The 24,188-nt window shown below is 46.9% G+C and overlaps 7 protein-coding genes across 7 annotated transcripts; 3 read left to right on the plus strand and 4 right to left on the minus strand.

Moving 5' to 3' along the window:
* Nucleotides 1-4,206: 4,206 nt before the first annotated feature.
* Nucleotides 4,207-5,463, minus strand: PCL5 (Pcl5p; the record flags this gene model as incomplete). Its single annotated transcript, XM_018880713.1, has 1 exon — nucleotides 4,207-5,463. The coding sequence occupies one exon, from the start codon at nucleotides 5,461-5,463 to the stop codon at nucleotides 4,207-4,209; it is 1,257 nt and encodes a 418-aa protein (XP_018734607.1).
* A 3,848-nt stretch (nucleotides 5,464-9,311) lies between these two features.
* On the plus strand, nucleotides 9,312-11,444 carry IVY1 (Ivy1p; the record flags this gene model as incomplete). Its single annotated transcript, XM_018880724.1, has 1 exon — nucleotides 9,312-11,444. The coding sequence occupies one exon, from the start codon at nucleotides 9,312-9,314 to the stop codon at nucleotides 11,442-11,444; it is 2,133 nt and encodes a 710-aa protein (XP_018734608.1).
* Nucleotides 11,445-11,661: 217 nt separating this feature from the next.
* TRM5 (Trm5p) lies at nucleotides 11,662-13,065 on the minus strand (the record flags this gene model as incomplete). The annotated part of the gene is made up of 1 exon (XM_018880728.1): nucleotides 11,662-13,065. The coding sequence occupies one exon, from the start codon at nucleotides 13,063-13,065 to the stop codon at nucleotides 11,662-11,664; it is 1,404 nt and encodes a 467-aa protein (XP_018734609.1).
* Nucleotides 13,066-13,947: 882 nt separating this feature from the next.
* On the plus strand, nucleotides 13,948-14,982 carry OMS1 (Oms1p; the record flags this gene model as incomplete). The annotated part of the gene is made up of 1 exon (XM_018880732.1): nucleotides 13,948-14,982. The coding sequence occupies one exon, from the start codon at nucleotides 13,948-13,950 to the stop codon at nucleotides 14,980-14,982; it is 1,035 nt and encodes a 344-aa protein (XP_018734610.1).
* A 306-nt stretch (nucleotides 14,983-15,288) lies between these two features.
* RRP4 (Rrp4p) lies at nucleotides 15,289-16,365 on the minus strand (the record flags this gene model as incomplete). The annotated part of the gene is made up of 1 exon (XM_018880743.1): nucleotides 15,289-16,365. One exon carries the CDS (start codon nucleotides 16,363-16,365, stop codon nucleotides 15,289-15,291), a length of 1,077 nt encoding a protein of 358 aa, XP_018734611.1.
* Nucleotides 16,366-16,809: 444 nt separating this feature from the next.
* NPL3 (mRNA-binding protein NPL3) lies at nucleotides 16,810-17,877 on the plus strand (the record flags this gene model as incomplete). Its single annotated transcript, XM_018880754.1, has 1 exon — nucleotides 16,810-17,877. One exon carries the CDS (start codon nucleotides 16,810-16,812, stop codon nucleotides 17,875-17,877), a length of 1,068 nt encoding a protein of 355 aa, XP_018734612.1.
* Nucleotides 17,878-19,578: 1,701 nt separating this feature from the next.
* AWJ20_374 (uncharacterized protein) lies at nucleotides 19,579-21,591 on the minus strand (the record flags this gene model as incomplete). Its single annotated transcript, XM_018880765.1, has 1 exon — nucleotides 19,579-21,591. One exon carries the CDS (start codon nucleotides 21,589-21,591, stop codon nucleotides 19,579-19,581), a length of 2,013 nt encoding a protein of 670 aa, XP_018734613.1.
* Nucleotides 21,592-24,188: the final 2,597 nt, after the last annotated feature.

The raw sequence follows: 24,188 nt of genomic DNA on the forward strand, positions 1-24,188 counted from the left end.
TTCAAAAGCAATTATAGCTGCAGCAGACCTATTATTCCAATTATTTCACTATGACGATCACGGAGTTTGCCAAAGGCCAGTCTATCACCAAATGGCTCGGTATCAAGGTGACTATTGAGAACGGCAGCGAAAAGAAAGGGGGAAGGAAATTTTTTTAAAATAAAAAAACTAGATACCACTGATAGAAAGATACCCGGAATTGACATGATACTATCCAAATGTTGACGTGCATAATATTGACATAACCAGTTTAAGTTTCCGGTTAAACAAAATCCAGTGGCTCGTGTAGCGCTCGGTTCACCCGTACTGTTTTGCACTAGTTTTTACCAGAGTTTTGAAAAAAAAGGAGACACGAACAAGTTTATTTTCTTAGTTTTCTTTTTTTCTTTTGATCTTATACTAAACTATAAAATTGGTCAGATAGAGAAACCAAAAAATGCACATTATCAAAAAGCAAAAGCAAAAAAAAAAAAAAAATTGAGGGGGTGCTTAAGAAGGGCGGGGGATAAACGAAGTGGGGAACAGCAACAGGGACTTGAGCGAGACCGGAGAGGGGTTGAAGCAAGGTGAAAAAGCGAGGTGAAAAAGCGAGGTGAAAAAGCGAATTGAAAGAGGAGTTTGGCCAAAAGTCAACAGATGAAGACGAAAAAAACAACACGAAAATAAAATGCCAAGAAGAGGTGGGTACAGACAGGAAAGAAGGACGAAAACGGAAACCAACTTTGCATCTGAATTATTACCACCGGAATAAGCCGAATATCATAGGAGAAAAGTGATGATTCTGATGAGTGATAGATTAATCCGGTTCTTTGGTCAGGTGCTACAGTGTCGATTACTAGTCGTCAGGTGGTAGGCGGGTTGGGTTGATCAATTAAACCAACCAAAACAGCCGGGTTTGTGAGACAATCGGAAAATCGGAAAACTGCCGCCTGTTGGCGTCGTCTCTCAGTCATTAGCAGTAGCAATTATGGAGATTGAATTCTTTATTTTTATTTTTGGGTCCTCATCAACATTTAGGGCCAACCGCCCTACATTTCATCTTGAACATCGGCCACTCGATTCTCTGATTCCTCCCTCCAGTTTACAAATTAGACCTACTGTGAGGTGGCATCCCTGACCCTAGCGGGCTCGATATCCGTAACTTGGCATTTCAAAAGCATAGCTTTCAAGTTAATCCTGATATGATACCTGATATCCATGCATTTTTCTGCTGCACCGACAGACAAAGGTATAACTCTTACCGAGCATAATATATTGTTCTATGCATGGCATATGCGGCTTGCTTTCCATTCTGGGTTTAGCCTACCAGTTCCTACCGCTTGCATGCTGCTGATGGTTCCACTGTGCTTCTGGCTCGGATCGATGTTGCTTTTTGCTCACTAACTGGCTATGATTTGGTTTATGGTACTTTGTACTTCTGAGACATCCCCGACTTGTATATATATTAGAGCGTGTCTCTCGGGTCCATGTAGGACATGATTATTTTTAGACTCGACTCCAGGATGATCTTTACTTGGACATGAATGTCAAGTCAATTTTTATTTTACCATATTTCTCCTGCCTTTTGGACTTGTCTGCATAAACCACATTAGCTTTATTATTTAGGCAGGGTCCTAGATCAGTAGTTGAGCTCGGTGCGAAAATCGTCCCCGGAAACCTGACTAGCCAAATTGGATTTAAACCACAGTTTTTCCCTGACAAATATTCAAACCAGGCCAAACTGTAAATCAAGCCAAGCTAAAGTACTGGTTTGACCAGTGAGGTAGGGGACGGGACTTCACTGTTTTGTTTATTAGTCCCTTTGCCATCTATCCATTCACTACTGGGTATTTTGATCTGGTTTACCACTGGCATCACCAGTGTTTTCTTTCCTTCTTTTCATTCTTCGTTCTGTTCCTTTCTTTTTATTGACTTGCTTGTGTTTTGTTATTATTATTATTTATTTATTGACATACAGGTCGACCGTCGTGGATCCAAAAAGGTGTGCAATTATCCAACCTTGACTAAATTATTAAGTGGGAATCAAAAAAAAGGTATCTAGAAAATATCCGCAATACCCATTCACTTTCTCTATTTCTTACCCCTCTCTTTTGTATCATTCTTAACATCGTTCTTACTCTCTGATGGATATGGATGTCAGAAAATAACCAGGGGGTGTGTGCATTCAGAATGTGATTTTAGATTTCAAAAGCAAAAAAAAACAAAATAAAACTAACGACTGCCTTAGATATTGGACCCAAAATATTATTTCAAGAAACAATCACCAGTTCTGCATTTGATTATTTGCATGATTAACCGCCTAATGAACGTTTAAACAATTGAGCTCTGCAATATCTGGTCATCGTCTCTTTCATTTGTGCTATATTACCAATGGAAAGTTCTGAGACTGAAGAAGATCACCGAAAACGACAAAGAAAGAAAAAATATGAATGGGATCATCCTATATCTCCCCAAGATACATCGCTACAAGACGAATCATCACATTCTGCTCACAGCAGAGAACCAGAGGTTGTTTCTCCTTTGTCCAGACCACGACCCTTGCCAGATATATACAGAACGCAACAACCACTACCCACATTCAGCGAAGCAGTGGTCCATCCTACATCTCCTGAACTGCCAAGAGTTATCAAGAGATACAAATCAGAGGCCGACTTGTCATTAACTTTATCCCCTATATACCTGGGTAGAGAAGAAGCCCCCATGTCGAGTGCAATTACAAGCGCTACTCCTTCGTTATCCTTATCGTCGACATCCAGTATAGGTACTAGAATTGGCACCAGTACCAGTTTTAGCGAGGGGTCCACTGGCAGCGGAAGTGGTAGCTCCATCTCAAGCTCGAGCTCACAGCAGTATTCTAGCGCTCCTTCATTGGCCTCCGCAGGAAGATCTGTTTCACTATCGATCCCTAGGGAGCCAGTGAGATCTAGAAACCGGTCGACTGGTGCTGGTGTCATGTCTTCTGGAGGAAACGGTCCTGGACCTACTCCTCATCAGAGACAGAGATCTGCTATTGCCTGTCAATATTGTCGACGAAGAAAGGTAAGTGATCTAACTTCTATTCACTGTCATTGCAAAACAACAACTAACTTAACTTCCAGATCCGATGTTCGGGGTTCGACCCAGCTGTAGAAAATTCAAAGTGCTCTAATTGTATTCGATACAACCAACAATGTCTCTTCACACCAGTGAGTTCAGCTGCGATGCACACCTTGGCGATTCCGACTTCTATCCCCTCATATCACACCCCTCCTAATCAACAGATGTATGGATATCCACTTCCATTGCCACAATCACAAGCTAATTTCCCACCTTCACAGTCGATAAACTATGGTCTTAATCAACCGCCACACCAACTGGGACACCAAACCCAATCGCCTTCAGGTTCGCCGTATCTATACGCACTTCCACAGGCACCTGTCGGCCCAGAAGAAGAACTGTATCAACGCCAGCATTCACAAAGTGAGCAATATTATTATTCAAGTCGGCAAGCACCACCTCCAACGCCACCGACCACCGAGCCAACTCCAGCATTCTCGCCTGTACAACAGCCACTATTTACAATGCAACCACTCAGCTATTCGACAGCACGTTCACATGTACAACCGCAAGCACCACCTCCTCCGCCACCGCCGCCACCGCAACCAGCACGACCTATACTCCCAAGTGCCTCTATAGACAGCCAGCAGCGAGTGGCAGCTCCACCCATGCGACGACTCTCGGTGCCGGCCCTGAGACCACCGGTGTCTCACGCCGGCCAAACCCCACTGACGACTCCACCCCCCCTCTTAGAGCAGACCAACCCCCCTATAACCTCATCCACCACCAATCCCACTACGACCACGTCAGCCGAGACTCGACCCGAACAGAAAGAGGACCACCAGAAGCAACCGAAACGACGCTTGCAAATATCTGACCTTGTAGAGTAGCCACCTAGAAAATGTTTCGACACGACCGTTATGAGTAATAATACCTATTTATAAGCTAATAGTTAATCTGAAGTGTAAATAACGAACCTGATGGCGTGCCTCCGGCGGCTGGGGCTCCGCCCCAGACCCTGGTTGCTCCTGCTTCGCAGGAGATGGCCAGGACCGTCGACGGAACGACTTGAGCGAAGCGAGAGGAGCAACCAGGGTCTGGGGCGGAGCCCCAGCCGCCGGAGGCAGACTGGGAGAGCGTTTCTTAATCTTTTTGTTGGTTATAGTTTACTTAAATAATGCCATCTACGTGGATGACACGGCGCTTGACGGAGCGGACATTGACGATGCTGATGGCTTCGTCGTCTTCGGCGGTGAAGCTGCGTTTTCTTTCGGCGGTCAAGCGCACTTCGGAGGGCGCCGGTGTGGCTAGAACCACGGCTTCGACAGAGCGTTGTTTGGCTTGAAGAGCTTTCATGTTGGTTTGGAGCTTCTGTTTGATGGCCAGACTAGATCGGATGTATCGCCATTCGTCGCGGTTGGTCATGTAATAAGCGCCTGTTTGAGGTGGTGTGAATTGTGTTTTAGTGGGTTCGGGTGTGAGTGGCATGTCACACTCGACCTCGACTGGGGATGTGTCAGAGACCTTGGCAATGGTGACATCGCATGAGTCAGAGGTGCCGGTGCTACAGTTGTATCCGGAAGTGACGTCTTCGCCAGTTGCAGTAAGATCGATGAAATCACCCCATACAGTGGCATACGAACACTCGTCGAATTTGATATCGGGACCAATGGTCTTAATGCGGTTCTTCCAAGTCTCAGGCTTGACAGAGCCACTGCTCAAAAGAAGAGTGCTCCATCGATTGTAAACTTCCTGAGGAACATGGAGTTTCCAGTCAGCAGCCTTGAGAAATTCAATCTCATTATTGCCAAGCTCTTTGACAGAAAGGCCAGAGATTTTGGACCAAGCACTGATGCTGTAGTTCCTGTCTTGAAGACATTTGGATGCCAGCATTAGACTGGCTAGGAAAGTGCGTCTCGCACAGCTCAGAGGAGACTTTGCTAGTCTCTTCTGACGAGCCTGTTCGAAAATAAACGGCTTGACGAGAATTAAATAATACAGAGACACTTGAAAAGTGCTGTACGAGGTTCGTGAGCGTTTGAGCGTCTCTTGGATAAACCGCCGTAGAGGCATTGATTTCTTGGAAGAGCCGCCAGGGTTCTTCCAAATGGCATCTACCAAGAGAACAGCGGAACCAACCAAAGCCTCGACAAACACAGTCTTTGTATTTTCATGCTTTAATAATTTCGACACAGTTGGCTTGGCCGTTGGCGTCGGCGCTTTCCTTTCATTTAAAATAGTGATTTCTGGGGATGTGGATGATTCAACTGAAGAAGTAGCTGATTCATAGTCACCAACAGTGGCCGAGCTGAAAATGCTAGCCGACGAACCAGTTGATGACGATGAGGATACCAGCGAGTGGGATGGAGAGCTAAGATCCAAAGGCTCATCAGCAGTTAAATCATGCACAGGAATTATCGTTAACATTATGAATAGTGTGAAGACAGGAGAAAGAGCTTTATCTATGGTGAGTAATCAGGAAATACAAATTACTAACCACAGAATAATAAAAAAAGAATTCCAAAAAACCAAATAAAAAATCAGAGTAAGAATTAGTCTGTCGAATTAATAGAGGAAATCCAAGATCATTAATAGATTTCCACAATACCAACCAAAAATAAGATAATAATCACTCTGAAATATTCGTTAAAATACACCAGACAGTTTCCGAAAAATAATAAAAATAATAAAATCAAACAACAATAAATAGAGTCGTGAGTGGGAGGTCGTTAAAAATAATGAGGAAAAAAAATAAAAAGGTGGTGGCAAATATTATTCTAGGAATGGATCCGAGATTAATATGGGAAAAATGGATGATAGATGTTGGAGAAGTTAATAGCACAGGCAGATTACTAAACCAGTCAAGAGGCAAAACAACCAAGTCAGATGAGAGACCTAAATAACCAGGAGAGAAATAACAAATGCTATTGCTTCGTTCAACCCTACCAAGGATTAAATATAAATCCAATCCTAAGGAAAAATCAAACTTGGCAATGACAGAAGCCTCAGTAATTATAGGTCACACTACCAACAGTGATGCTGGTGGGCGATGAGCTTCGGTGACCAAATCTGTAGCTGGATTAGGCTAGATTAAGCAATATTAAGCCGCCGTGTTCGGAGGAACTACGCAGTATGAGTCTTTGATACAGGAAGGCGCGGCTGCCGGAGCACGGCAACTGAGGTAAAATATGCGACAAACTGCGAGACTACGGGCGTACAAGTCCGTGGCGTTATTTTCAGGTTCAGGGTAAGGGTGGTTGGATTGGTTGGGAGTTTTGATGACTCAAAGAATTGATAGTGGTGGTGCGGTACCTAGTAAATAGCTGGGAAACAAAAACTAGGTGTGTTAATTGCAGGACTCACTATAATGAGAAATAGACACTGTTGATAACGTGATTAAACAGCAGTGTAATAGTCAACCAAGATCTCTAGAGTGTAAACAATGGACGATAAAGTAAAAAGATGTTGAGATGAGTCGCCAAAAGTTTATCTCGATGAATTTGTAGTTGTAATTTACTTGTAACTTATTTGTAGTTGAATGCTGACTTGAATAGAAGAAGTTGATGAAATATAACCAATAATACCGTTGAGGGTTGACTGGCTACCAAGTCAATTCGATGATGATAACTTAAGAAGTATTAGACAGTGTTGAGAGTGTAGGACGTAATGAAGTCGAACTAAAGAACAAACAATTGATTCATTAATTTATTTAATCCAAGAATCAAATAAACCAATTGGCAAGTTGCTGTCTGTTCTCTGTTGATTTTTTCTCTTAGTAGGGGCGTGCGGGAAATGACTTAAAAGTAAGTCATTTTGATTACTCTCTCCTACTAGGTCACTTCAAAATACAAAAAAAAAAAAAATTAACACAACTGAAATATGTTGAAAATAAAATCAAATCAAAAGAAACAAGACACGGAGTCGACAAGGACGAAAAACACGGTCAAAAAATCACAAAACTGATGTAATCGGATGTCGTTTTTAACAAAGTGCCGCGTCAATCGAACCGTACAAAAAACCAAGATGGGGACGGAAATTATCCAAGAGGTCTCAAAACAACAAAAAAGATGACAATAAATATAACAGCCAATCCGGTGAGTAACAAGCGCTGGCAGTAGTTGAGTCAGTTCAAGTGACAAAAATCCAACTATAGGACAGCGAAGTACTTCCAGGGTGGTTATTAAATAAAAACCTAAGAACAGAAAAAAAAGTACTTTGGTTCAAAGAGCGCCCTGGCAAGGTGCGGATGCAGCCAGCTGGTGCAATGCAGCTGCCAACACAAAATTAGTCTGTCAGTCAGACAGTCAGACAGTCAGTCAACTGGTAGTCAGCACACCAAATACAATAAAATCAATACAAGAATACTCGCTCGATCGATGCATCTACTTTAGCACGGACGGCACCGACAATGGACTTATCAAGCCAAGAGATCTCAAAGTCAAACAAACCAAATAATCCCAAATAAAAAACGGATAATACACTCGGAAATAAATAAAAATAATACGTAGAATAATACATAGAATAAGATATAGAATAAGATATAATAGATAGATAAATACATAGAAGTAAATAGAAATACTTAGAGCAAATACATAAAAAAAGTTGAACAAACGGCCAATATAAATCTACAACAAAAACAAAAAACATCGAAAATAAACTGAACAAAAACCAGTGTAAAACAAATAGAACAAACACAGCTATAAAAATATAACGTAATTGAAGAAGAACTAACAAAAACAAAAAACAAAAAAAAAACAATCAGAACCGCCCACAGGATGACATCCTAAAAGAACAAATTAGGATATTTCGGCTGAACCGACGAGCCCCAAGACCCAATGATAACAATAATAATATCCAGGACACCCGCATCCCGGTCCATGTCGAGTAGAATATTTTTTGATATCCGGTGCATGTATTATGACTAGGTTCTCTCCATCGACCTAATCTAAACTTTACAGCTTAGTCCTGGATGTACAGAACGTTGACCAGTATGAGGCAGGTTTGCGTCACCACCGACCACCTAGGCACCACACCCAAACCACGTCCAACCCTTACCACGACCTACAAAACCCCCCGCCCATGCTCCTCATCGCACCCTCCCCGCCAACAGTTCCACAGCAACCCGTGCAAAAACAACCCAGAAACACCCATCACGGGAACCGAGCAACCACTTAAACCCCACCCTGGTAGTAGTACTCTGGACACAACTGCAAGCCCAAACTAGCAACAACCCCGCCGCTAGCAAGCCCGCTGGCCAGTCGGCACATACCTGTAGTCATCCTTACCAGCACAACCCTTGCCCATACGGCACTAACCGTCCTCGGAAAAAGCAATTCGCAAACCTAACGGCACCGAAGCAGCCAGAAAGAACCGTGCAGCCCAATCGGTTCGGGCATAGTCCCTGTTAGTCTAATAAGAGTTAATGGTGAGTCAGGCCATCTCACCCACGACCACCGCTCGGGTCGTCACACCCCACTTGGGGCAGGGGGACGTGGCCTCCGGCGGCTGGGGCTCTGCCCCAGACCCCGTGGCTCCTCTCGCTACGCTCGAGTCGGGGCTTACACGGTCCCGGCCACTCCTGCGAAGCAGGAACTACTGGGTCTGGGGCAGCGTCCAAGCCGCCGGAGGCACACCTGTACAACACCGGTTATTGGCGGGGGTGTGCCTCCGGCGGCTGGGGCGCTGCCCCAGACCCCGTTGTGCTCCGCTTCGCGGAGCGGGCTGGGACCGTGTACGTGTGTGGCTGATTGGGGTCCGGTGCCGGGACGGACTTGGACCCTGCATGGCGGTGCTACCTCCAACTCCCGAGTTCGGCCACAACACCCACGCACCGACTCGAGCGTAGCGAGAGGAGCCACGGGGTCTGGGGCAGAGCCCCAGCCGCCGGAGGCGAAACCCACCCCCCAGTAATGACCCCGGTAGGAGCAGATATCACTGGAGACGGGAGCGTGGCATGTGAAAGGGGGGAGATGGTGGGGCTGAAAAATTAAGAGTGCAGATGGTGAAGTAGCGGACCACGTTCAGATTGAGATTGAGATTAGTATTGGGAGCTGAGATAACTCGCCAAAAGAGGAGCAGTGACTGGCAGGAGCGTGTCTGGTTTTGTTCGTGTGTTTTGGAAGAAACGAAAGTGGAAGTCAGGAGACTGGCTGATTGATTTTGGGATTTAATTCGTGCAGTTGCACGGGTTGTGGCCGAGTTTAAATAGGCCGTTAAACCTACGGGAGGTCAGTGGAGTGTGTGGAGTGGATCGATCTGTGGTGATTTTTGGGACTATGTCGGGTGAAGACGCGTCTTCGTCGCCCGTACAGTCTCGTTCTACAACTGGAAGACCACCTCTTGGGACGTCGTCGTCGCATTCAAATTCGCCCGTTCCTCCTCAGCATTTATCCGAGTTCTACTCGTTTGTCAACCCGGGTCTTCCCAGTCCTGCTTTTAGTGGAGTGTCTCGAGACAGAGATATTGACGGTGGTGACACGGGTCATGGTTCGAGAGGATTCATGTCAGGGGGTCATGGACATAATAATAGAAACAATGCTGCTGCTGCTGGTTATGGGTATAACCATTCAAGAAACAATTCTTCAGCGTCCACAGATGATCATGTAGCAGGTTCTGCTGGTGTGGCAGCTGGTGCTGCTGGATTCATCAATCGCAATACTGGTTCTGGGACTCCAGTTCATGGATCTTCTTCAATGTCTGCATATGGAATAGGACCCGGTTCGAGACCTGGATCCGGTTTAGCTTCTGGTCGACCAGGTTCGGCTTCGGGACCTGCTGGTCCACCTGGAGGTCCAGGAACTAGCAGTTCGCCATGGGGATTCGGTCTGTTTCGTAAACCGTCAATAGCATCTTTTCAGACGGCAGATTCGACTATGAGTGCTTCTTTTTCGAATATTGGTAATAATCATCCGGATCTGCCAGCATTAATCACCTCGAGTGAGATTGAAAATACAGCCAAAACGTACCAAAGCCTGCTGGATTCAGCAGCTCGATACCGAGAATCCATTCTAACAATGTCTCGAGCAGCAGCAGACTTTGGTCAGGCTTTAGAGGCATGTTCTAGATGTAAAGGAGCAGGTAGTTCATCCGATGGACTACAAGCAGCTGGAGGATTACACTATCTTGTGTCGAATCACCAGCAGATTCTCGCCAAAAGTATAACATCAGCATTTGAAGTACCAGTCAAGAAACAGCTCGACTCGTTCACTCAAGTAGCCAAGGAAAACGAGCTCAAATTTAAAGCCGAGTTGAAAGAAAAAACTCGCAATCTGAAAAGAAGAGAAGCAGAAACTGAGAAAATGGCCCGTCGAAGGGTACGAAATCTCGCTGACTACAGAAACTCTCTGCTAGAACTGACTTCGCTAGTCGATGATATTGACCGACTCAAGTACTCATATTTCCAATCTGCATATGACGTTGCTGAAACAACATCCAACGAGATGCTACAACTAGCAGCGTCCGTCGTGAGAGCCGAAGTCGAGATCTATGAAGGAATTGCACGAAAAGGATGGTCAGGAGGTGGTCTCGAAGACCTCATATCAACCTGTCCTGATCCATTTACTGTTGACAATGACGACGATGACCCAATTAACGGCTCGAATACTATTAGTAGTAGCAGCAGTAAATCCGGTGGCATTTCTGGACTATACGGGTTAATAGCCGGCAGCGGCAGTACAAATGGATCTAGCAACGCTGCTAGCGGTCATGGATATAGAGACGATAAGAGCGGCAGCACGTTTAAACGACCCAGTACAGCATCTGGCACATCGAGCCACAAGACTCCTAAACAGATATTTAGCATTTTACCCAGCAACTCGATTCTGCCGCAGAGCCATAATTCTGTGGCAGACAACTCAGAAGACAACGATCCAGGCGACAATGAAGACGACGACGACGATGATGAGGCCGAAAACGACGATGTCGGTACTATTAAAAAGAAGGACCGACAACCGTACGACGACGGAGAAATTAACAATCTCGACTCACCAAGTCACCTTCAAGAAACGAACGAAAACGGTTACGAAACGAAAACAGAAGAAGACAACGAAGACATTAATAACCACAATAACAACAACAACGATACATATAACACGACATCCTCAAGCGAGTCGCCGAAAGACGACTCGTTCTACATCGAACGAAACGATTTCTCAGCCGGTCCGTCAGACAGCCGAATCCTGAGCTCTCACGGCTGGAAGAGCCAAGAATTCAAAACCGGTTCACTCGAGTCGCCAACGACCCCACACCGACCAGACGACGACCTCGACGAGGTCATCACCGACTTCAGTCGCATCCCGACCCTGACGTCCACACCCATCGCCGCCAAACGAAGCTTCTCCTCAGATGACCTCGACGAGGCCATCAAGAGCCCCCACAAACACATGGAAGTGGGCACCACCTTCTACTAAACTGGCACACGGACACTTAGAAAACTAATGAATGACTTTGTAACGAGTCATGCTGCCTCCGGCGGCTGGGGCTCCGCCCCAGACCCTGGTTGCTCCTGCTTCGCAGGAGACTGAGGGCACCGTCGACGGAACGACTCGAGCGCAGCGAGAGGAGCTGCCAGGGTCTGGGGCGGAGCCCCAGCCGCCGGAGGCAGCGGGGGAATTCGTAGAGAGTCTATTAAGCTAGCGCCACGGGTAGTGGCAGACGGAAGGAGATGCAGTACATGGTTTTGGTGGGTGCGACTTTGCGAACTTTGTGGAAGGAGAGTTCGGAGAGCGCGATTTGGAAGGACAGGTTTTTGCTGACACGGGCTCGCAGGTCTTCGTGGATTTGGGCGGGCTCGGGTTCGGGCTCGTCGGGCTCGTGTTTGTGGAAACAGTGCACGTTGATAATGGGCATTTGTTGTGAAGTGGGTGTGTCGGTGCCGAAAGCTGCTTGACGGAGAGATAGGTCGCGGTAGAGACCGATGAATCCGTCAAGGAATTCGATGGCCGAGTCTGGCAAGTTCATAACGTAGTGTTTGAAGTGGGTGGGAACCGGGATTTTTTCGGGGATAGAAGTCTCGGGTTTTGAGCGAGAGACCCGTTTGGGTGGGATCTCAATGACGGGGTTTTTGGCAGCAAAGTCGACGAGCATTTGTGACGATTTCTTGATATACTCACGGCCGTCTTCGTTTGTGGGGAACACGGTTCTATCGACTTTGTTGAGTTTGATATTGCCGACCATGGACTCGTAGCTGTGGGGGTTCAGATCGTTAGCAAACACAATAACGCCCTTTTTACCAGCTGGAACAGCAAATGGACCAACGCCGGCGAACACATCGCATACAGCTTCACCTTTGTTGAACTGCGATATCAGACGAGCATGCTCAGTGTGCAGACGAGAATTCCAGTACACAGCTTTGAAATTGAATCTGAATCGACAGCCCGATTCGCTCTGTTCGACTTCGAACTCTTCCTTACCAGCAAGAACTTCCATATCAAAAGTACGGTATACAGCGTGGATTGAGTCCAGTTTATTTACAACAGTCTCGACAAGCGGGTTCTTATCGAGAATGACTTGCCCAATGAGGAATCGATATGGCATGTACTCTTCCCGGATATTCATATGAGCAATGTGACCGACTACGGTGAATCCAGTAGGAACCTCGTTTAACAGGTCTTCAGGCAATACTGATTCCAGAATGTCTTCAGCACGCCAATAGTCGTAGTCTAGATTCAGGGTGTATGGGTGATAAGTGGCTTCAGCTTTCGTTAGAACATCGAGAGTAGTTGGGGTTACTGCTTGAGGAACTTTATCAGGAGAATTGATATCATGGCGTAACAGAATGGCTTTTTGATTGTTTTCCCATTCGACAATCCGTGATATTCCTTGTAATTGTAGCAGGTCAGATCGCGAGTTTTTTACTAGAGATGCAAAGAAAGACTGGTCTTTTAGAAGTGCTGCGACAAGTGGTACTTTGACTGTAAAGGCTGATTTGTCGAGTTCCATCATGCCTCTATGAACAGGAGGATGGAAATCACGCACCCATTCTCGTCGGTCAGTTTTTTGTTTTTTGGCGACCGACTCAGATGCTGACATTCTAAATAGTTGACTGATATAGGAAACAGGTAGAGTGAGATGTTTGGGCTGGTTTTTGAGAAAAGGCAACAACCGGTTCATAAAAAGAGTGAATGATCAATCTAGCAGCTAGCAGATAGATTGATAATTGCCAACTGACTGAAAATCAGCTAAGATTTGACAGAATGGACTGAGAATTAGCAACGTTTGGAATGAGACTAGCTGATACCAGTGGTGTGAGATCAGTGGTATGGGATCAGTGGTGTGAGAACAGACTGAGAACTACCTGAGAAACTGGGAACGAACTGAGATCCACTAGAGAAGAGATTAAAAACAAAGTGAAAATCAGCTGTGAACAGACGGAGACCTAGTTGTAAGCAGACTGATATCAGGCCGAGAAGAGTGTGAGAGCAGACTCAGATCACAACTGAAAAATTAATCCACAAACCAGGATAAAATGAAAGCAACGACAAAAGTGATTCAATGCTGAAAAAATCAAATCGAAAAACAAACTCAACAAAGTCAGATCAAATATTCAATGACTGTCAGAGTCAAATATCCATCTGCAACACCTGCCAGTCTTATCTCCTCTTACATATACATAGTCTAATTTTTCAAGATCGGCAGGGTGTTTTGCGACATTGGTCTTATCTTTTGAACAGCCGTTCTGAAAAATTGATAAGGATGCTGCAGGTTCATGACCTCTGTCAACAGATAACCGTCTGTCATTCTCGAGGAAGAACTCATTTATTGTCCTAGATCTGGATTGGGACTGAATAACTATCTCGACTGATACCGAAGGTTGGGTATTTTGATATGTTATCTCGAAATAACTGTAGCTTACGAGAGATGATGAGCTGGTCAGGCAGGCTGGTGGTACCGTCCACTTCACGACATATCCACATGAATTCATCCAGAATTTTATCTCTCTCCTCACAATTATCATATACGACACTCAATACACCTGTTATATCCCCAATTACACAAACACCACTCTTAGCAAGATATGCCTCGTCAGCACGTGGTCCTATTCGGCCAGCCAAAGTAACGAATAATCCTACCTGGATCAAGAAACTAAAATTGAGATGGAGAAAGATGGACGATGACCCAGTCGCTCGTAAACGATTTGCCATGGCTGTCATAGCATTTTATATGATTACAGGATTCTTTGGATTTCAGTATCTTCAAGATACCAAATACCGAGCCACTGGTGAGGCCAACCCTTACAAGCCCATGGACGGTAGCAGTGCTGATTCAACTACAAAAGCAGCTGGAACTGAGTCGGCACCTGGGATTGTCGAGCCTCGTGATACTACAGATGTCTACGAGTCACTAGCTAAAGAGTACGACGACAAAATTTGGCTTGAAGAGCTGACTTCGTACATCTGGTGGACCCGCCGTCGTCTAATGCGAGCTGTTGAAGGAGACGCACTTGAAGTCTCGTGTGGAACAGGCCGCAATATCAAGTACCTGGACCCCAAAAAAGTCAATTCAATCACATACCTCGACTCGTCTCCAGCTATGCTCGAAGTGACCAAAGAAAAATTCGAAAAGCGATTCCCGAACTATAAAAACGTGCAATATGTGAAAGGACGAGCTGAAGATCTCGTAGCCATTGCTGCCAAATCTGGACAAAAGTTCAACACCATTTTCGAGTCATTTGGACTCTGTTCACACGAAGATCCTGCCAAAGCTCTCCAAAACTTCCGACAACTGTTAAAACCCAACGGACGAATCGTTCTCCTCGAGCACGGTCGGTCAACCTACGCATCTGTCAACGAGCGAATGGACCGTACCGCCGAAAAACGAGCTCAAGAATGGGGCTGTCGCTGGAACCTCGACATCGACCACATCGTCAAATCCAGCGGTCTCCAAATCGTCGACGAGGGCCGCTACCATTTTGGCTCCACCTACTTCTACATCCTCAAGGCCGCTTAACGCTCCTCCCTCTCATCTCTGTACATAACTTTTTTTGCATTCCCCCTCCATTTCACACGATCGGGGTCTGCCTCCGGCGGCTGGGGCTCCGCCCCAGACCCTGGTTGCTCCTCTCGCTTCGCTCGAGTCGGGCTACGGGCCGTCCAGATCGCGAATTCACAGTATTTTGGACCCTCCCGTTCGCTCGCGAAGCGAGCACAACCAGGTCTGGGCGGAGCCCAGCCGCCGGAGGCACGTCTACCCCCCCTCGTGCCCCAGAAGGAAGGAAAATGCACAAATAATATTAAATACGGAGGAGGTGGTTACTTACTCGTCAGAGCGGTCAGCGGCCAGGGCCTCGGCAGCCAGGATGGCTTTGACCTCGTCTTCGATGAGGTCACCGGCACTGGCGTACGCCAGACTGGCTTCATAGGCCGCGATGAGCCGGGTTTCGTTGACCCCTACTTCTTTAAATGCCAGGGCTCGAATACAGTTGGCGTATCGGGCAATATTTTCACGTGTCGAGGTGTTGATTTCCTCGTTGGTGTCTGAGTAGATTTCCAGACCCGAGGTCTCTTCGAGTCGGGTGATGGAAACATCAGCAGCTACTTTACTGCTCTTACTCAGCCAAATATACCCATTAATCCCCAGAATCATATCAACACCTCCTGGCAATCGGTACAATTGAGTTCTGAGTCTGATAATCAGCGACGATGGCACTTGTACGAGCATTCCATTTCGCAGTTTTCCGTACCGTAGCGAACGGGTATGAAGAGAAGCACCTCCGTCTGAAAATAACGCCTGAACCTCGGCATTCAATAGATCTCCTTCTTTTAAAAACTGTCTCATTTGTAATTCGTCGCTTTCGGACTTTCTTCGTAACACACCTCCTGGCAAATTAACGGATCCTAGTAACAGAGCAGCGTCCTGATTGCCGCCAATATCGACCTTCCATCGCTTGTTGCCGACCTCGGTGATCCTGCCAATGACATGGTCTCCAATAACAGGCTGATATCTTCCTCGTAACGGCGTCACACTCAGCAGTTTATTCACTCGAGTTATAGTTCCTGCCACCGACGAAAACGTCTTCTCGTCTTGAGAAAATGTGCCATGGCCTCGCATCCACATTGTATCTTCAGTAATCAGTTCTCCTGGCGTCACCAGACTACTTCCTTTCGTCGAGGATCCAAATCCCGATCTTTTGTCGTTATCATTTGCATCTCCATCGTCATCATCCAGATCTCTCATTTCAGCATCTGACCCCGAATCAGCGTCTTCATACTCTAACTCATCCACTCCATCCACATCCTCCTCATCTCCACCATTGGCCCTCTTCAATTTCCTATTTCCGCCACTAACACCGCCGTAAACGGTCTCTGGCCGCGATATCGCAATCACAGGCATTCTCTCACTCTCCAATCACAAAACCGACTCTCTTCTCGGTCACTCTTGTCCCCCTGTATATTTTCTACTTCACCACTCACTCTGAAATTTCACGCCGATCCACGCAGGGGGTGCTCCTGCGGCGCGCGCCGCACTGGTGCGATACATCCACTGCCACTGCCTCCGGCGGCTGGGGCTCCGCCCCAGACCCTGGCTGCTCCTCTCGCTCCGCTCGAGTCGTTTCTCCGGGAGTCCCCCACCCTCTCCTGCGAAGCAGGAGCTACCAGGGTCTGGGGCGGAGCCCCAGCCGCCGGAGGCAGAGGACCCTGCTGCAGTTCCCCGTGATCGTCAGGGTAGGGGTTGATCGGGAGATAGGGTTTTCTGGTTCGAGGGCGTGTGTGAGTTTTTCAGTTGTTCGTTCGTTCTCACATATTTCGAGTGATTGAAAGAAGAAGGAAAAAAAAAATGAGTGAACTGGATCTCGCGAGATTGTTTGTCCGACCAGTTGGTCCCGACGTGTCTAAGGAGGAGTTGGAAGATGTTTTTAGAGCTTATGGAGAAGTTTCTGAGGTGAAGCTTATGCGTGGATACGCTTTTGTGGAGTTTGGTAACGAGGAAGAGGCCAAGGCCGCTCGTGACGGACTTAATGAAACAGATTTCCATGGCCAGAACTTCCAAATCGAGTATGCCAAGCCTAAGCCAACTCCCCGTGAACGTGACGAGTACAACAGTGCCAAATTTGGCGGTGGTAAGCGTTATAGAGTTCTTGTCAGTAACCTTGGCGAGGACGCTTCATGGCAGGATTTGAAGGATTTCGCTAGAGATAATAATATTCAGGGAGTCAATTATGCCGATGTTTCTCGTGCTAGAGACGGTACTGGTGTCATTGACTTTGTTTCTCAGGCCGATTTGGAAGATGGTTTGAGTAAATTAGACGGTCTTGAGTTTAAGGGCTCGACCATTTCTGCTTCTGAAGACCCCAATCCTCCTCCTCTTCCTTCAGGACCTCCTCGTTTTAGAGATAGTTATGGTCGTGGTGACCGTGGTGGAAGATATGGCGATAGACGTGGTGGTGACCGTGATTACGACCGTCGTGGTGGTGACCGTGGTTATGACCGTTATGACCGTCGTGGTGGAGACCGTGGATATGATCGTGGTGACCGTTATGACCGTCGTGGTGGAGACCGTGATTTCGACCGTCGTGATAGAGGTGGTGACCGTGATTTCGATCGTCGTGACAGAGGCGGTGACCGCGATTATGACCGTCGTGACAGAGGAGGTCGTGATTTTGACCGTCGTGACAGAGGTGGCCGTGATTTTGAGCGTCGTGACCGTGGTGGCCGTGATTATGAACGTCGGGACCGTGGTTCTGATCGTCGTGAAAGCCGTGGTGGACGTGATGATGATGAGACATATACCAGACAACGATCTCAATCGCCTCCTCGTTATGCTAATGGAGCCCGTGAGCGTGATGACGACGTGCCTGTTCACGATGCCGAGCCTGCTCACGACGACGCTGAGGGTACCTGGTAAACTGACATTGCCATTTTGCCTGAAAGCGTTATATGAACCTGTGTATTAAAACAACAAAAAAAGAAATTGGCGCGGGCTCTTGTTTATTATTATTTGTGTTTTCTTCGCTACCGTTGTCCCGTTTTTGTTCTTCGAATGATAGTCCAGACCCGATTGATGGAGAGATGCTTAGTCGCTTGTCATGCCGTGCTGTCTGAGTTTTGAGTTTGTGTAATTTTAGTTATCGTTATTGGATACGTTGATATTCAGGTGTAGTTAATTCTAGTAATATTGGATTGGCTGGTTTGGTTTGGTTTCACCCGATTCCGTTGCCTGGTATCCCTATTGGACCTCCCTTGGCCTGGTAAGTACTGCTACTAACACACTAGCGATTCTAGGGGTCGGTTGTGCCTCCGGCGGCTGGGGCTCCGCCCCAGACCCCGCTGCTCCTCTCGCTGCGCTCGAGTCGGGCGTGGGGGACATGCTCTGTTCTGGCGAACGTGGTTGGCGAGGTGTTTTGCCGGTTGGTATCTCGATTGTTGGCCGTTTGAGGGCTATTCTGGAGCTGTAATTGTGCTGCGAATTCGATGTTAACCTTGTTTCTGGGCCTGTATTCTCTCAGGTCGCTGTTAAGTTGGTTTAAAAATCCATAATAAGAGTGTAGGAAGCAAAATATTGTCAAGAGAACATGGCAAGCTTTAGATGCTGGTATATTCAAGTGTGTAATTACAGGTTCCTGAATTCAGTTCTGACAAGAGTTGAACAACAGTCTTGTGTTGAGTGAATAAACTGTCGAACGTGAATCTGGTGTGTAGTTATAGATTGCTGAAATTCTGTTCTGACACGAGTTAGTTTTAAGTGAATAGATATCGAGCTTGAACCTGAGTGTGTAATTGCAGTTCGCGGAATTGGTGTTCTGACAGTATTCGAGAAATAATCTTGTGTCGAGTGAATCATCTGTCGTATGTGGAACCAGGTGACCTGAAATTCAGATTTGCCATGAGTTGAAGACCAATCTTAATATTGGTTGAATGAACTGTCGAACTTGAACGTGAGAGTCTAGTTTGCTGAAATTCACTTCTGAAACAAGTTGGAAGGACAACAATCTTAGCGTTAATCGAATAAACTATCGAATGTGGTAACGATATACTGTTGACCCAAGTGTGTAATTATAGTTTCCTAGGATTCAGTATTGACAGGACTTGAGACAAGCTCAGTGTTCGATGAATAAAATGTTGAATATGAACTCAGGTATGTGATTACAGTTCAGACTGTCAAACTTGGAGTTGGGTGTTTAATCACAGTTTCTTTGAATTCTGTTCTAACACGACTAATTGGAGGGAAAGGAATAAGCTGTCAAACATGGATCCCAGCTGCAAAATTGCGGTTTACTGATGGTTGAAGAAAAGCATTATATTTGTTGAGTGCAGTTTCGAAGTTGAATCTGGGTTTACAGTTTACTGAAGCTCATTGTTGACGCGAGTCGCAGGGCAGCTATAAAATACCAAACAGAAAAAGAGGTTCCCTTTCTTGGTAGTTCTCCCAGGTCGATATCCTCGACGGTTTCTAGTAGATGCTGCTTCCCCATGCCCGACTCGAGCGAAGCGAGAGGAGCAGCGGGGTCTGGGGCGGAGCCCCAGCCGCCGGAGGCAGATACACAGGAGAATAAGTAAGCGTCTATAGTCTATAAATTGCAGTACAAAGGATGCTAAAAGAGCGAGATTAGAAGTGCTCCTCCTCACCGAGTTCGTGGGGTTTGGAGTCCTTTCGGGTGTAAATCATGAACAATGCAAGAGCGATGCCGACGACCGACACACATGAGGTGATGGTAAAGGCGAGTGAATAGCAGCCGGGTCCTTTGAGACAAATGTGGGCCGCACTGCCTTCTACTTTAGTTGAGCTGTTGGCGTCGAAGATCTTGCCAAACATGAGGTTCAGGAAGTAGGAGGAGAAGACAGGCGAGCTGGCCACGTAGCCCCAATTTTGTGAGAAATGCTTGAGACCAAACGACTCGCTGACAATAGATGGATACACGCCGAACACGAGACCGTATGACAGGCCAATTGAGAGCGACACGATCCACATCAGCATGGGGTTGGTCAGGTAAATGGCAAGAATATGGCCAAACAATCCGATAGTGAGTGCGACCACTAGCACCCACAATCGTTGGACATTCAGTTTGTGTACTAACCAGTCAGAAGCGGATCCAGAAGTAATACGACCCAAAAAGTTCATGGACGAGATGAGTGCAACTTGTAACGCTTGCAAAGACTGGACTTTTCCAGGAGAAAATTCAGGATTGCTGTAATGGACTAGAGCTCGTACACAGTAGCCACATGAGTAAATGTACATTTGGCCCACTCCTGACACAAATCCGAGAAGGAAAAAGTACTCCCAGAAATCCCGTCGGAACAGTAGTTTGATACCCACGTCCTGGTGAGGATGTTTGCCATGGCCATGATGGTGAATGCGAGAAGTAGAAGATACAGTTGGAAAGATATTGGTACTAAATGCAGTTTGAGATGAGTTGGTAGGACGTAACCGGCTGCCGAAATTCGGTGACGAAGACCGGTTGAAAGGAGACGTGGTTGGTCGCAGATCCGAGCTGAAAACATGCGGTGGGATAGCTGGTGAGCCAGGAATGCGTCCAGGTTGTTCATGGGTATGATAATGACCGTGAACATGAGCAGTAGTGCTACCAGCAGACGAGCTCGCAGCACCATTTTTGGTGCCAGCATCGCTAGCAGTAGTAGTACCAGCACCATCGACATCGCTATTCCTGTGGGAAGCATAATCAGTGCTATTTCCAGACAGCGAGTCATCACTTAGTAAAGAAGTAGACTGGTTAGTACTGGTTAATACACCGTCTTTACCAACAGTCGATTCAGAGCTATGACGATACTCTTCTTGTAACTCTCGACCCTGGCTCTCTTCATCACCTTCAATAATGCTCTCATCAACATAACCATCGTCAAACTCGTCGTCATCCTCATCAGATTGAATAGGAGAAGACGGCTGTGCTATACTAAAATGCGAAGGACCATCATCCTCACCACCATGGCCCGTACTACCATGACCATCTCCAATCTCTGTATATCCATGACGACCTCTTGAAACAGTAGCAGCAGCAGGAGGTTTTCTCTTTCTATGCACACGAATAAACGGGAAACAAAGAAGAACAAGCCCTCCAGTTAGCATACTAAGAAGTTCCAAGAATCCCTGGGTGTCACCCGGAAAAATGATTCCCGCTACACTGGAAAAGAATAATGCAGACAAACCAAACGCTGACATTGGCAAAGAAGTGGCAGTACCTCTTCTATTTGGCCAATTAATAGCACTGGTCCGCACCGAGGTGTTAAAAACAAGAGTATTTCCAAGACCAGCTAATCCATAAGCGAGGACCAACAGAGTGAAATTGTCATTGGCATCGACATATGAAGTATACATGGTGCGATAACCAGTAGAAATAAAGATCCCGCCCATTACAATAGGAAACATAGGAGGATACCTATCAATTATAAGACCCGTAACAGGCCCAAATAACGACAAGCCAATCTGGCCAGCCATACCGAGAATCGACGACTGGGTCGCCGTCATACCGATTCGATCGGCCAATTGAGTCGAATACGTCGAGTACACATAATTAGTACCGCATGCCAGACTAGCAAAGAACGCTGCCACAAGCGCTATCAGCTTCTTGCGTGTAGTAGGAGACGTCTCTGAAAACGATTTCATGCTGGAAAATGTCGATTAGCAGCACCGTCAAAAGAACAATTTCAAGCGATGAACTTGAACTAACAACCAATCGAGTTCGAGTCTCTCTCCAGATCCAAAACAGAATCACAAAACCAAACTAAAAACAAACGAAACAAACGCAACAAACGAAACAAATCAAAAAAACAAAAAAATCAATATCAAATATCACAGGAAGAAACCGGGTTTAAATACCACTTCAGAATTCAGTCCAACCCCGATCGTTGCCTCAACTGGCACAACTCAGTTTCTGTTTCCTCAGGCAGAACCGCACACACGCTCACAAAAGTGCAAGCCACGAACCGTCTGAAAAAGGTTCGTTCAAGAAATCGAAAAGAACAACCACTGACGAGCTAGCTATCTCTAATCTCACTCCCTGCTGCCGCCAGTCACTTCGAGTTCGTTATCTACCGCGTTTAGGGTAGATAAACCCCCACGCCCCACGCAAGAGCACGTTACGTTACGCGTCATCGGGGTCCGACGGCAGTGGGCCACCAGCCTCCGGCGGCTGGGGCTCCGCCCCAGACCCTGGTTGCTCCTCTCGCTGCGCTCGAGTCGTTCCGTCGACGGTCCCAGCAGTCTCCTGCGAAGCAGGAGCCACGGGGTCTGGGGCAGAGCCCCAGCCGCCGGAGGCATATCGTCCCCCCGACGCGATCCGGCACCCTCAAAACAGTCTCCAGGAGACAGTGGGCCCTTCTGATAGAAAGAATAATAATCAAAGAGTGTGGTTGGCAGAGAGGACACGGGTGTTAATGCAGGTCCTAATTAACCGCTGCATGCAGCTAGAGCTTAAACTGCAGCTTGCAGCTATCGACAGGAACAATTATCAATCCGGAAACCGTTTACGGAGTTTATCCAAGAACGTTCTTATTGGGGGTCTGCCTCCGGCGGCTGGGGCTCCGCCCCAGACCCTGGTTGCTCCTCTCGCTTCGCTCGAGTCGTTGCTCGGGGTGCCACGATACATTTCGAGTGATTCACAGGAACTTCAAATCTGAAAACGGGCCTGTCTGTTACCCAAATTTCATCAGGAAAAACACAGCAAAAGAGAGAAAATTTCTTCTCAAATGAATCAATCCAAGGCCAATTGCTTTTCTTTGCAGTAAATGTATAAAAAATGTCAAGAAAGAAGACAGGTCTTTCAGTCTGCTAATGAGACTCACCGGTAGATACCAGCCAGTACCCTTGCTAGCAATAACAAATCTCTGTAGTTAACAGCCAAAAAATCAGTCCAGTGTTCATCCAAGATAAAGAAAAATCAACTAGCATCTGAACAAACACTCAATTCCACCGGGAGAACACGCTTATTATTGGTATTCACTGAGAACAAGTGAGGCGATACCAAAGCAGGGACTGTCATATGAACCAATGAGATAAAAAATTCAAACTCATATGGGCTCTTTCAAGACAGTTCAACTACTAAATTAAGTAGTTTCGTCGTGTATTATTATATTTATACTTTCTCGCAATAACCTATAGCATGCTCGTCAGGCAGCATCAGAATACACTTCACGCGAAGAGCAGTGATATTTTTACCAGGTCAAAGACTGAAAACCAGATGCCAGTCTATTAAAATACAAAGAGATCTACATTCGTTTTTAAATTTAAATACTCAGTCACTCTGTGGACCCTGAGTAGTCAGACCCTGCATACACGCCCCTAACAGACGAAATCCTCCGCCAGACCACCTCAACAGGGTCCAAACCGCTCGCGAAGCGAGCAAAACCCGGTCTGGGCGGAGCCCAGCCGCCGGAGGCATGCTCACCCCCCAAAAGGTGAAACCACAGATCAATTATTAGCGTTCGTGTCGTATATACAGGATGGCGGCCGGGAACATTCAAGCTTTTGTTTTCTTGGTTTTGGCGGCCTTCTTCTTCTTCTTATCTTTCTTCCGCAGTCCACCCATTCCCGTCTTGACTGTGTCTGTGTACGCGGTCCAGAACCTGTCCAGAGCGTCTACCGACACCTCAGTCGAGATCTTGACCCGGGCCTTTTTGTCACTGTTTCCGTCTGTCGCCCGGAACAGCACCGAGTACGACTTGCCCTCGTCCGACGAAGCTGTCACTTTTGTATCTGATTCATGACTCACTAATTCTCTGGGTTAGTACGTGCGAGGTGGTGGTGAGCCTGCCTCCGGCGGCTGGGGCGCTGCCCCAGACCCCGTGGCTCCTCTCGCTGCGCTCGAGTCGGATCTGGGGGACCCCCGCATGGCTCGCGAAGCGAGCACAACCAGGTCTGGGCGGAGCCCAGCCGCCGGAGGCATGTCCACGCCCCAGGACCCGGCCCCATACCCGGGCCCGAACAGCACACTTACATCGCTTCTGGTGCAAGAAAACAGAGCCTTTCTGTTGAGCAGACGCAAATAGCGACGCCAGCTGGCTCAGAAACTCCGTATTTGACAGTCGGTTATCGGACATGGTCGCTCTTTTTCTGTTGTATGATGGTGATGTGGACGTTGACTGGCATGAAATCAGCAGCATCAGATCTGCAAATGTCGTGAACCTGAAATTTTCCAGCTCCCCTGAAATATTGCATTACCGGGGTCGCTGGACCTGGGGTGGGGGCATCTGCCTCCGGCGGCT

Source organism: Sugiyamaella lignohabitans, chromosome A (genome assembly GCF_001640025.1).
Source record: "Sugiyamaella lignohabitans strain CBS 10342 chromosome A, complete sequence".
NCBI lineage: Eukaryota > Fungi > Ascomycota > Dipodascomycetes > Dipodascales > Trichomonascaceae > Sugiyamaella > Sugiyamaella lignohabitans.